Source organism: Tachyglossus aculeatus, chromosome 7, assembly GCF_015852505.1.
Source record: "Tachyglossus aculeatus isolate mTacAcu1 chromosome 7, mTacAcu1.pri, whole genome shotgun sequence".
NCBI lineage: Eukaryota > Metazoa > Chordata > Mammalia > Monotremata > Tachyglossidae > Tachyglossus > Tachyglossus aculeatus.
Window position 1 is genome coordinate 23404538 of NC_052072.1, and position 13744 is coordinate 23418281.

The 13744-nt window shown below is 51.3% G+C and overlaps 1 protein-coding gene across 3 annotated transcripts in view; it reads right to left on the minus strand.

Annotated features, from left to right (window-relative positions):
* The window catches only part of PFKFB2 (6-phosphofructo-2-kinase/fructose-2,6-biphosphatase 2), a 37800-nt gene extending 24805 nt beyond the window's left edge, over window positions 1-12995 (minus strand). For all 3 annotated transcript variants that reach the window (XM_038748702.1, XM_038748699.1, XM_038748700.1), the window contains exons 1-7: window positions 12922-12995; window positions 10463-10609; window positions 3432-3557; window positions 2687-2783; window positions 2177-2243; window positions 1946-2020; window positions 1583-1639 (exon numbers count right to left, since the gene is read on the minus strand). In XM_038748702.1, coding sequence (XP_038604630.1) covers window positions 1583-1639; window positions 1946-2020; window positions 2177-2243; window positions 2687-2783; window positions 3432-3557; window positions 10463-10553 — 513 coding nt within the window. In that variant the 5' untranslated portion in view covers window positions 10554-10609; window positions 12922-12995. The remainder of the gene's footprint in view (window positions 1-1582; window positions 1640-1945; window positions 2021-2176; window positions 2244-2686; window positions 2784-3431; window positions 3558-10462; window positions 10610-12921) is intronic.
* Between the last annotated feature and the right edge of the window lie 749 nt (window positions 12996-13744).

Genomic DNA, 13744 nt, shown 5'->3' on the forward strand with positions numbered 1-13744 from the left:
ATTATTATAAATACCATTGATTAATTGATTGATTTGGGGCAACTACTGCTCTGAAAAAAGGAAAGTCCTCATGCTTAGATGCCTAGCATATGCATAGCCAGAAAACTGGGTTACCAAATTTTTGGTTGTGATAAACATTTAGAAGGATGAGCTATTTATATTCAAGTCACTATGTATATATGTTTGTACATATTTATTACTCTATTTATTTTACTTGTACGTATTTATTCTATTTATTTTATTTTGTTAATACGTTTTGTTTTGTTGTCTGTCTCCCCCTTCTAGACTGTGAGCCCGCTGTTGGGTAGGGACCGTCTCTATACGTTGCCAACTTGTACTTCCCAAGCGCTTAGTACAGTGCTCTGCACACAGTAAGCGCTCAATAAATACGATTGAATGAATGAATGAACGAATAGAGATTGAGCCTGGGAGTCAAGGTCAAGGGCTCTAACTCCAGCTTCGCCACTTGTCAGCTGTGTGAACTTGGGCAAATCACTTCACTTCTCTGGGCCTTAGTTACCTCACCTGTAAAATGGAGATTGAGACTGTGAGCCCCACATAGGAACGGAACTATGTCCAATCCAATTTGTTTGTATCCATCCAAGTGCTTAGTACAGTCCCTGGCACATAGGAAGCATTTAACAAATACCATAATTATTATTATTACCCGTTCAGGGCTTACAAGGTGCCAAGCCCTGTAGTAGTATTAGTATTTATTAGATGCTTACTGTGAACAAAGCACCTGTAACCTGTAGACTGTAATGTGAGCCCACTGTTGGGTAGGGACTGTCTCTATATGTTGCCAACTTGTACTTCCCAAGCGCTTAGTACAGTGCTCTGCACACAGTAAGCGTTCAATAAATATGACTGATTGACTGATTGATTGTAAACTTGTTGTGGGCAGGGAACGCATCTATCACCTTTGTTATAGTGAACTCTCCCAAATAAAGGTAATAATAATAATAATAATAATGGCATTTATTAAGCGCTTACTATGTGCAATGCACCGTTCTAACTGCTGGGGAGGTTACAAGGTGGTCAGGTTGTCCCACAAGGGGCTCACAATCTTAATCCCCATTTTACAGATGAAGTAACTGAGGCACAGAGAAGTTAAGTGACTTGCCCAAAGTCACTGGCGGACAACTAGGGGAGCCGGGATTTGAACCCATGACCTCTGACTCCAAAGCCCGGGCTCTTTCCACTGAGCCATGCTGCTTCTCAATTTGTTAAACGAGAAACACAAAGAGAAGTGCGGTGACTTGCCCAAGGTCATACAGCAGACAAATGGCGGACCAGGGATTAGAGCCCAAGACCTTCTAACTCCCAGGCCTGCAGGGTGTTCTGCACACAGTAAACGCTCGGTAAATATGAACGATAGATTGGAATTAGACACAGACCCTATCCCTCCAGGAGCTTCACAATCTACTCTACTAAGCATTGGGGTAGATTTAAGATAATGAGGCTGGATGAAATTCTAGTCCCTCGTGGAGATCACCGTCTCAAAGGCCTCATGCAATTCTATTGGTGTCAACTGCGCCATGCAGCCAGCCGGCCCACAAGAGAGGGGGAGGAAGCCACCCACCAGGATGTTGGCAGCAATGACATCGGGATCGTCGCAAACAGATTCCACAAAGAACACCTGGAAGCCGGAAGGAGGAAACAAGGTGAGGAGGTGAGGGTGGGGAGTGGAAGGGAGGCGAGAGGAAGAGAAGATGGGCTTTTGGAACCTGGGCCCCTTCTTCCCTCCAGACCCCAACCTACCACGAGCAATTCAGAAATGGGGGAGCCTTGAAATCAAAAGTGTCAGAAGGCCTTCCCCAGTGTAGACTGGGCCGCCCCCCCCACCAAACACGCCCAAGTAGACACAAAGGGAAAGGGCCCAGGGTGAGTCGGTGGGATGGCACTGGGCACAGGGCGTGAGATCAGCCTCACTCCCTTCTCCTACCTTGAAAGCATTCTCCTGGGCAAAATTCAAGATGAGGTCTCTCCTCTCTCGGGTGGTATTGGTGGCATCAAACACCTGGAAGGGATGATAAGAATGGGTGAGGTTGGAGAGGGAGGGAGAGGGGAGAAAAGGAATGAAATTGGGGGAGAGGGAGTGGGAAATGGGGGGAAGGGAAGTATGGGGGTAAATGCTGCCTGAGCCAGGCCCAAGGTGGGAGGGGGCAGGGCTCACCGCAATCTGCCCGCAATCGTCAGTGAAATATGCCTTCACGTCCTCCAGAGCCACCAGGGCACACTGCCTGAAATGAGAGGGGCAAGGGCAGAGGGACGGCAGCCAGGGCTGGGGTTCAGAGATGGCCCACTGGCTCCCCTAGACCCACTCAAATCTCACAGGGGCCTCTTCACCTGCTGCCTCCCCAACCTGTTCAGCCCTCAGGTCAGATCCCCTGCACTCACTCCCTTCCCACCCTTAAAGCCTCTGTAATCCTGCCCGTTCACCCGTCTGTCCACCGTTCCTCCGTTGGCTAGTCCAGGACCCATTTGGCCTTCACTCCATCCCAGGCCAGCCCACGGTTCTTTCCACCTGCCCCAGCACCACGAGACGAAGCTAGGAGGAGTCCCCCCACTTCAGCCTCACTCCTGGGCCCCGGGTCTCTAAGAAGCCAAACTTCCCACCAGCCCGGCTGGATCCCCTGTGGCCTGCCCAGCCCTTGATTTCTTGGCCCTCCTGGGATGGACTCACTTTCGGATCTTCATGGCCTCTGTGTTGTCATGCCGGAAGAAATCGTAGGACTTGTATGACTTCACCGCTTGGCGCCGGTACACCCCCAAGTTGAACACTGTAGGAGACACCGACCCTCCAAATAGTATGACCGCTCCACTTCCCCCAGCGTCCCCAGGGACAGGAAGCACCTGCCAGCTGGCCAGGATGTCAAGTCTCTGCCACGGAGGCTGCACGGGGCTTACGTTCCCGCATCCTGAGGGTACCTGGAAGACCTGGTCTAGTGGGTCTGCCCCCTTGGGCCTTTGGAAGTAGACTTTCCTACTCAGAGAGGATTTCTCCAGGTACCAGAGAGGGGGAAGGGCCCACCCTCACAGTATCCTGTCCTCCCTTCTCATCCAAATGGGCGAGGACAGAAGGCCCTGGAAGGAAGGCAGAGGCCAGGGATCACGGGAGTCACCACCAACCACCATCATCTGGGAGGGTGATTTTCATTCAGCTCTCCCCCACTACAGGCATCCAAACTGGTCCATGACTGGTCTCACTTGGAATCAACAGGGATACCTCCTCTCCATCACTTGACTCAGCATGTCTTCAACGACCCCCCCACACACACAAACCTTGGCTGAGGGGCTTTGATGACTTACCCCGCCACACTGCCAAGTCTTGGCGATGGCGGGGCAGCCTCCCCAGTGAGCCAGCTTTAAGCCCTGCCCCCTCCAGATATCTGGCCCATCTTAACCTCCCCCAATACCCCCAACCTCACCTTTGGTGGGCACACCAATCCAGTTGAGGTAGCGGGTAAGCTTCTTCGACATGTAGGTCTTGCCCCGGGCGGGCAGGCCGATCATGACGATGAGAGTTGGGGAGTTGGTCATGTAGGATGCCCATGCTGTGACAGGGAGAGGAGGGAGATAAGGAAGGGTGGGGTCAGAGGGCCTGGGAATGAAGGCAGTGGGTCCCAGAGGGACCCAAGGCTCAGCCTCCAGATACAGTGAGGCTCCACGGGACACCACCAGGCATGAGAGATGTTCCCAAGAGACCCCTCTTCCCCTCCTCCTACCCGTGACTTCTGCACAACCCTCCACTGCAAAATTGAAAAGGAAGAAGGATGTCCTCTTGCAGGCAGGGATCAGGGCTAGTCTACTGTCTTCTCCCAAATGCTTAGTACAGTGCTCTGCACACAGTAAGCACTCGGTGAACACCGCTGATGGATCGGTTGATCATGGCAACTCTTGAAAACCTACCAACCCCAACCTGCTCACTGAGAACCACATGCTGAGCCTCTTAGAGTCCACCTCAGTGCCCTGTGGCCACCAAGCTCACCAAGAGTCCTCTCAGAACAAAGAGACCCCAGTCCCAGAGTAACGATAGTCCAGTCCCAGAGCCCTTCTTTGGGAATTGTCCCCCCATCTCTGTGCCACTGCCCAACAGCTGAGATCTTACTGATTCCAGAGCTCTCTCCCTCAGAAGCTACCAAGTTTCTAGATTGCTATATGCCCCACCCCAGAAAAGGCTGCATGTAGAAGCAGCATGACTAAGTGGATAGAGCGTGAGCCTAGGCGTCAGGACCTGGGTTCTCACTTCAGCTCCAGCACTTGACTGCTGAGTGACCTTGGCAAAGTCACTTCACTTCTCTGTGCCTCAGTTACCTCACTTTGTAAAATGGGGATTAAGAGTGAGAGCCCCATGTGGGACAACCTGATTATCTTTACCTACCCCAATGCTTACAATAGTGTTTGGCACACAGTAAGCACTTAACAAGTACCATTATTATTATTGTTGTTATTATTATTATTATTATTGTTGTTGTTAGAAGTGAGTCTCAGTCACCTGGCATAGAACAAGGCACAATGGCTCCTAAAGCAACACACCCAACATCTGGCTCAGTCTGTTCACATCGCTAAACCTTTGCCTTCCAAAGAGTTTTATATCAATTATTTCGTCTTTCCAAGATTTCCAGGAAACTCAAGGATGACCTGTTGTCAAATCTGTTGTACCGTAATAATAATAATAATAATGATGGCATTTATTAAGCGCTTACTATGTGCAAAGCACTGTTCTAAGCACTGGGGAAGTTACAAGGTGATCAGGTTGTTCCACGGGGGGCTCACAGTCTTCATCCCCATTTTACAGATGAGGGAACTGAGGCCCAGAAAAGTGAAGTGACTTGCCCAAAGTCACACAGCTGGCAATTGGCAGAGCCGGGATTCGAACCCATGACCTCTGACTCCAAAGCCCGGGGTTCTTTCCACTGAGCCACGCCATACTCTCCCAAGCTCTTAGTCCAGTGCTATCAATCAATCAATCAATCAATCAATCGTATTTATTGAGCGCTTACTATGTGCAGAGCACTGTACTAAGCGCTTGGGAAGTACAAATTGGCATCACATAGAGACAGTCCCTACCCAACAGTGGGCTCACAGTCTAAAAGGGGGAGACAGAGAACAGAACCAAACATACCAACAAAATAAAATAAGTAGGATAGAAATGTACAAGTAAAATAAATAAATGAATAAATAAATAGAGTAATAAATATGTACAACCATATATACATATATACAGGTGCTGTGGGGAAGGGAAGGAGGTAAGACGGGGGGATGGAGAGGGGGGTGAGGGGGAGAGGAAAGAAGGGGCTCAGTCTGGGAAGGCCTCCTGGAGGAGGTGAGCTCTCAGCAGGGCCTTGAAGGGAGGAAGAGAGCTAGCTTGGCGGATGGGCAGAGGGAGGGCATTCCACACTATGCTATGCACACAGAAGGCACTCAAATACCATTGATCAATCGATGGATTGATTTTTTTGATCACATAGAGATGCTTCAAGGAAGAAATGAAGATTGGTGCACCCTCAAAGATCATTAATGGGGCTGAGGGTTTACCTCATCACATGCAAATTCCAACTCAAAAGTCACGATAGCTAAAGTGGGCCCCAGGGATGAGCCCCTCTTCTCTGCCGGATTCAGAAGGTGCCCCTTCCCACAGCCAAACCTGGGTCAGATCATTCCTCAAGGTCCCTTACTCTAAACTTCCTTCAGCTCAGAGGACCATCGCCCCCTCCCCACTCCCTTCGATTTACTCTGCTACTTGTCTGCTGCCTGACCTCAGGCAAGTCACTGAACTTCCCTGGATCTCGGTGACCTCACCTGTAAAACGGGGATTAAGACTGTGAGCTCCATGTGGGACAGGGTCTGTGTCCAACTCAATTTGCTTTTATCCACCCCAGTACTTAGTACAGCGCTTAGGCCATGGAGATAGCACGGTCTAGTGGCAAGAGCGCAGGCTTGGGAGTGAGAGGACATGGGTTCTAACCGTAGCTCCGCCACTGTCTGCTGTGTGACCCTGGGCAAGTCACTTAACTTCTCTGTGCCTCAGCTTCCTCACCTGTAAAATGGGGATTAAGACTGTGAGCCCCACGTGTGACAGCTGGATTACTTTGTATCCACCCCAGCATTTAGAGCAGTGCTTGGCACATAGTAAATGCTTAAGGAATACCATGATAATAATGCAATGTGCGGCACATAGTAAATACTTAAACACCACAATTATTATTATTATTAAAGAAGTAGCGTGGCTAAGTGGAAAGAGCACGGGCTTGGTAGTCAGAGGTCATGGGTTCTAATCCCAGCTCTCCCACATGTCTGCTGTGTGACCTTGGACAATCACTTAACTTCTCTGAGCCTCATCTGTAAAATGGGGATTAAGACTGTGAGCCCCATGTGGGACAACGTGATCACCTTGTATCCCCCCCAGTGTTTAGAACAGTGCTTTGCACATAGTAAGCACTTAACAAATGCCATCATTATTATTATTATTATTAGCCAGGCCAATTTTCCCAACTCTTCCAGCCCATTAAATGTCCTACCTGAGCCCGGCTCACCCAAGTGTCAGAGCAACAGAGTGTCCGGGAAGGGACCACAGCCGAGACCGGCAATGGGCTGTAAGTAACTCTTCTTGCTCACCATTCCGGAAATTTACCTAATTAAGTGGAGGGTGAGGACAGAGGGAAAACAGTGTCCCCTCTCTCTTTCCCCAGATCCGTCACTGGGTGTTCTGCACAACAGCCTGAAGCAATAAACAGTGTTTCCTCCGGCGGGCTGAGGCAATCACATCTGGAAGCCTGAAACCCACAGCTTGAGTAACAAATGCCCCCAAAGACTCAGGGCTCTAGTTGTTGCACAGAAGATCATACGGCCCTCACCGCATCCGGGACTCAACAGCTCCCAAAGCCTGGGCTCCTATAACGCCACCCCTTCCCCGTCTGCAGCTTCCTTCCTCTTCATGAAGTCCCCGCAAGATGGGGGCAGGAGCAAGTGTGAGTCTCCTGAGTTTAGAGGGAAACCCAAGGCCCACAGAGGTTGAACAACTTGCTCGAGGTCACCCAGACTTGACCAGAATCCCGGGTTCTAATCCCGGCTCTGCCACTTGTCTGCTGTGAGACCTTGGACAAATCACTTAACTTTTTTGTGCTTCTGTTACCTCATCTATAAAATGGGGATTAAGACTGTGAGCTTCATGCGGGACAGGGACTGTGTCCAACCTGATAACTATATATCTGCCCCAGCACTTAGTACAGTGCCTGGCACGGAGTAATAATAATAATAATGATGGCATTTGTTAAGCGCTTAGTATGTGCGAAGCACTGTTCTAAGCGCTGGGGAGGTTACAAGGTGATCAGGTTGTCCCACAGGGGGCTCACAGTCTTAATCCCCATTTTACAGATGAGGTAACTGAGGCACAGAGAAGTTAAGTGACTTGCCCATGGTCTCACAGCAGACAAGTGGCAGAGCCGGGATTAGAACCCGGGATTCTGGTCAAGTCTGGGTGACCTCGAGCAAGTTGTTCAACCTCCGTGGGCCTTGGGTTTCTGATAATTGATAACTGACAGCTGATAATTGGCAGAGCCGGGATTTGAACCCATGACCTCTGACTCCAAAGCCCGTGCTCTTTCCTCTGAGCCACGCTGCTTCTCTATCTACCCCGGCACTTAGTACAGTGCCTAGCATAGAGTAAGCGCTTAAATACCATTTTAAAAAAAAGAGTCCCATGTGGGACACGGACTGCATCCAACCTGATTATCTTGTACCTACACCAGTTCTTAGGACAGTTCTTGGCACATAACCCCTTAACAAATACTATAATTGCAAGGGAAAGAGAGAACAAATCCACGTGGAATTCCCGTTCTTCAGCTTCATTTTCCTTTGGACAGTGACAGCATCTCAGCTGCCCTCTCCAGGAGGCTTTACTTGTGGGAGAAAGCAAGGCAATCTCCAAGAGGGAACCACGCAGCTACAATGGGAGAAAACAGTGTGGGTAAGTAAACAGAGCACGGGCTTGGGAGTCAGAAGGTCGTGTGTTCTAATCCTGGGTCCACCGTTTATCTGCTGTGTGACTTTGGGCAAGTCACTTAACTTCTCTAGGCCTCAGTTACCTCATCTGTAAAATGGGGATTAACAGTGTGAGCCCCATGTGGGACAGGAACTATGTCTATCCTGATTAACTAGTATCTACCCCAGTGCTGAGATGAGTGCCTGACACATAGTAAAGGGCTTAACAAGTACCGTGGCTCAGTGAAAAAGAGCATGGGTTCTAATCCCGACTCCGCCACTTGTCAACTGTGTGACTTTGGGCAAGTCACTTAACTTCTCTGTGCCTCAGCTACCTCATCTGTAAAATGGGGATTAAGACTGTGCGCTCCACATGGGACAACCTGATCACCTTGTAACCTCCCCATCACTCAGAACAGTGCTTTGCACATAGTAAGCGCTTCACAAATGCCATCATCATTATTATTATTAGTGGAAGGACAGAAGGGAAGGTGACTGCGTCACTTTTTTCTCGACTCCGACAGCTCTCGGGAGGTAAAGTCAGGGGGAACTGAAGTCCTCCCAACCGTGCAGGGGCCAAACCAAGTTGTCTTTAACCAAAGGGCAGACTGCCCTGGGAGCACTACACAAAGGTGGGGGCTTCGGGAGAGAGGACCCCAGGAAACCTAGGCAGAAAAGCTGTGCCAGCCTCCCCTTTCATGAGGGAAACAGCTGGCAACTCTAGGGAATGAGCTGCTTCAAACATCCCACTCCAACAGCCTGTGGCCACGGTTTCGGCACCGTGGTCCGTCTCCATTTCCGTTTTGAGATGAAATCTCCTCACGGGTGAGGAGAAAACCACTACAGAGGACAGAGCTTGTACCGGGGCCCCAACCCGACTGGGGCACCACTCCCCACAAGAACCTTGATTGACTCAGAGCCGGGGGATTAACATCATCAATCACGAGATGGCCAAGGGCTTTTGCTCAACGTGAAGGTCGAGGCCCAGGAGGCGGCTCTGAGCGGAATGCTTCCCAGACTGTCTGCCAGCTGCTTTCACCTGCTGATATTAATAACCGCTCCAGTGCGAATGCCAATGCTGTAAACTGGCCCCGCTCCACGGACGGAAAGGCAAGACCACTGGGGCCCGAAGTGATCTGTCCTCCTGAGTTCCCTGGGTGGACATCAACGCCAGGCACAGATGGGGACCCAGAAATAAGGTGCAACGAGGCAGCAGAGACAACTCTCCGGAGAGGACACGTGAATTCGCCAGGCCTTGGCTGCGGTCTAGAGAGTAGGCCTGGCCGGTGGGACAAAAAGACCAAAAATGTTACCCTGCTTCCCTGGCCCAACTGCTCCATTTCTGGCCAAACACCTGCCCTGCTGCCAGGGAAACATCCTTCTGAATCCTATGTCAAGCCATGGAGACAGGAGAAGCAGCGTTGCCTAGTGGGTAGAGCACGGGCCTGAAAGTCAAAGGACCTGGATTCAAATCCCGGCTCCGCCCATTATCTGCTGTGTGATCTCCAGCAAGTTACTTCTCTTCTCTGTGCCTCAGTTACCTCATCTATAAAATGGGAATAAGACCTTTGAGCCCCGTGTGAGGCAAGCACTGTGTCCAACCTGATTTGCTTGTATCTATCTCAGGGCTTAGTACAGTGCCTGGCACATAGTAAGGGCTTAACAAGTACCATTTTAAAAAACATGCAAAAGGAGAAGGAAAGTCTACACCAGGAGAGAAACGGAGCACCTGCAGACACCAAAGGAAAGGCTGATACTTCTCAAATTTCAACAAACTGGGGCACGGAAGGGGGAGGAATCCTTTTTCTCAGTTGGCATGCAGCCTCCACGCCAATTACTCTAGACCCAGGCAAATAGATAAATTCCAATGTGTACCTCCCCACCAGAAAAGCTTCAGTGAGGAAACTTAGTAAGGTCTGCATTTGTAAGCTCGCTACGGGCAAGGAACATGTCCAGTAACTCGGCTGTACTGTACTCTCCCATGCACTTAGTATGCAGTAAGTGCTCAGTAAATACCACTGACTGACTAATTAACTGTTCCACCTGCCCAGCCTGGACAAGGTCTTATGTGCAGGGCTGACTGAATATTAGTCAGCCACTTTGGCCAGAAAGGGGCTCAGAGTGACTAAGGCCCATGAAAGCTCAGTCTACTCTGCACTTTCCACAGGTGGGGTTCCCAACGTGCCCGACTCCGGGAAGTTGTCCATGAACAAGCTTCCTGCTGATGAAGATGGGTGTTGCTCATTTTGTTTCATTTCTGGACACTTCGCAGAATGGGACACATTGTTCTAAGTTCTGAAGGCCAGCTCAGCCACTTCCCCAAGTTCCTCTCCATCCCTCCCTCCCCACCTCCCCCCACCCCTTGGGGCATAAATCCCAACCAGTTGGAGCAGTGGAAGGGAAGTGTGAGGGATGGCTAAAGTCCCATCCCCACAACCCACTGGTCTCCATTTCTGTCCCCCGTGGGGGCACTCACAGCACTTCTTCTCCGACGTTCGCAGATTGGGGGCCTTGTTTTCCTGGCTGCTGTTGTTTTGCTCTGAGGCAACATTCGGATTTCCAGACATGATCCCCAGACTCCCGCTTGCTCTGCTGCCCACGATTTTCAGGAGGTCTAGCCAAACTGAAGGAAAGGTGAAAAAGATGGGAGAGATGGAGAGGAGGCTAATCACTCAAGGACGATTTATCATCCTTTTGTTAATATGTTTGGTTTTGTTCTCTGTCTCCCTCTTCTAGAATGAGCCCACTGTTGGGTAGGGGCCGTCTCTATATGTTGCCAACTTGTACTTCCCAAGCGCTTAGTACAGTGCTCTGCACACAGTAAGCGCTCAATAAATATGATTGATTGATTATCACCTCCTATCATTCACCAGGGAATTACATTTAACCGGTCCCCCATCTCTCGAAAGACAAGGAAACTTAGCCACGAGAAAAAGCGAATTAGAAAAATCTTTTAAGTGAGAAAGGATTCCCACCGCCCAGAAGACCAAAGTCAAACCCTTCCCATCCCTACCATTTTACAGCTCAGGTTTCCTTCCCTTTCACCGCCCCTCTCTGAGCGAGCTGTCTTCTCATTTAACAGAGGAACAGTCTGAAGGGACCCAGAAGGGACATGTGAATTGTGCAAAGCCACACTGCAAAAGAGGGATGGTGGTGAATCTGGGACCCAGGCTCCCTGCCACCCAGTCCCCAGCTCATTTCACTAGCTGTGGAAGCAGAAGGATCTTAAAATGAACTGCATTGCCTCAAACCGTAACCCCTGTTTCCTTGCAGGAATTGGGGGGTGGCGCTTGGAGGGCCGGGCACCCCCAAACCCACCATCTCCGGCCTCTCTGCATCAGCGTGGCTTGGTGGAAATGGCACCAACTTGGTAGGTCGTGGGTTCTAATCCCCGCTCCACCACTTGTCTGCTGTGTGACCTTGGGAAGCAGCGTGGCTCATTCTTTCAGTCGTATTTATTGAGTGCTTACTGTGTGCAGAGCACTGCTCAGTGGAAAGAGCTCGGGCTTGGGAGTCAGAGGTCATGGGTTCGAATCCCTGCTCTGCCACTTGTCAGCTGTGTGACCTCGGGCAAGCCACTTAACTTCTCTGTGCCTCGGTTACCTCATCTGTAAAATGGGGATTAAGACTGTGAGCCCCACATGGGACAACCTGATCACCTTGTACCCTCCCCAGCGCTTAGAACAAGTGCTTCATACATAGTAAGCGCTTAATCAATCAAACAATCAATCGTATTTATTGAGCGCTTACTGTGTGCAGAGCACTGTACTGAGCGCTTGGGAAGTGCAAGTTGGCAACAAATACCACCATTACTATTATTATTAAATCACTTCACTACGCCTCAATTCCCTCATCTGTAAAATGGGGATTAAGACTGTTATCCCCACGTGGGACAATCTGATTACTTCGTATCCCCTCCCAGGGCTTAGAACAGTGCTTGGCACATAGTGGTCTCTTAGCAAATACCTTTATTATTATTATTTGTTACTATCCTCCCCTGGGGACCTTGAGCCGCTACCATAGGCTGCGGGGAGCCTCCCTCCTCCTCCTCCCCATCAGTCGATGAGTTCTCCCCATCCCCCGAGGAGTTCCTGATCCCCCCAGGAGTTCCTAATCCCCGGGGGATGAAGCGGAGGCTGAGGGTCATTCTCTGACCTCAGGGCTTCCCCGGCCCTGCGACCACCGGCCCTGGGCTCTCCCCTACACGCACTTAAACCACCGGTCGTGGGGCTCCCTATGCTGCAAGCATCGGTCCCGGAGCACTTTCTGTCTCCATGTACCAGCTCCGGAGCACCCTCCCTCTCCATACACCGGGCCCGGGGCACCCTCCCTCTCCATGTACCGGCACCGGGGCACCCTCCCTCTCCATGCACCGGGCCTGAGTATCCTCCCTCTCCATGCACAGGCTACGGAGCACCTACTGTCTCCACACACCGGCCCCGGAGCACCCTTCCTCTCCATACACCGTCCCCGGAGCACCATCCCTCTCAATGCACCGGCCCTGGGCACCCTCTCTCTCCAAGTACCGGGCCCGTGCATCCTCCCTTTCCATGCACCGGCCCCTGGGCATCCTCCCTGTCCATGCACCGGGCCCAGACATCCTTCCTCTCCATGCACCGGCCCCTGGGCATCCTCCCTGTCCATGCACCGGGCCCAGACATCCTTCCTCTCCATGCACCGGGCCCGTGCATCCTCCCTCTCCATGCACCGGCCCCGGAGCACCCTCCCTCTCCATGCACCGGCCCCGGAGCTCCCTCCCACTCCATGCACCGGCCACGGAGCACTCTCCCTTTCCATGCACCGGTTCTGGAGCAACCTCCCTCTCCAAGGACCGGCTCCGGGGCGCCCTCCGGACTCGAAGATCCCCTCCTTCCACCATGCAACTAGCCCAGGGGAATCGTCCCTTAATAAGGACTGATCCCAGAAATCCCGTACCTCTTAGCCTTCAGCACCAGATTGCAAAAGGAGCAGAAGGAAGAGGAGCAGCTGCAGCTGCAACAGCTCGGCGCGCGGAGCTCCCGGAGACAGCCCAGCTTCCCCCCGCGGTCCCCAGCGGGAGGAGGGCGGGCATGCAAATCACATGCAAAGCACATGCAAATAGCATGCAAATCACGCAGCCGACCTTCACCTGGAGGGGGTCCGTTGGCCAATCACGTGCCTCCGGCGCTCGGGGGGCGGGGCTCCCGCGGGAAGCAATGAGACCCGCCGGAGGAGACGGTGGGAAGGGGCTGGTCACGTGCCTCCAGGTTGCCGGGGCCTGTGCCTGATTGGCTGCTCCGTTACCGGGCAACACGAGAGATTGGGCTGGAGGGGGGGGAAGAGAGCGCGTCGCTCAAAGTCTCGCGAGATGTGGAAGCATCTCAACGACGGCAGGGGGCGGGAAAGGCGGGTTTAACGCATTCATTCATTCATCGTTCGTTCGTTCATCGTATTTATTGAGCGCTTACTGTTGCAAAGCAATCAATCAATCAATCAATCGTATTTATTGAGCGCTTACTGGGTGCAGAGCACTGTACTAAGTGCTTGGGCAGTACAAGTTCAAGTTGGCAACATATAGAGACAGTCCCTACCCAACAGTGGGCTCACAGTCTAGAAGGGGGAGACAGAGAAGAAAACCAAACATACTAACAAAATAAAATAAATAGAATAGATAGGTACAAGTAAAATAAATGAATAAATAGAGTAATAAATATGTACATACATATATACATATATACAGGTGCTGTGGGGAAGGGAAGGAGGTAAGATGAGGGGGATG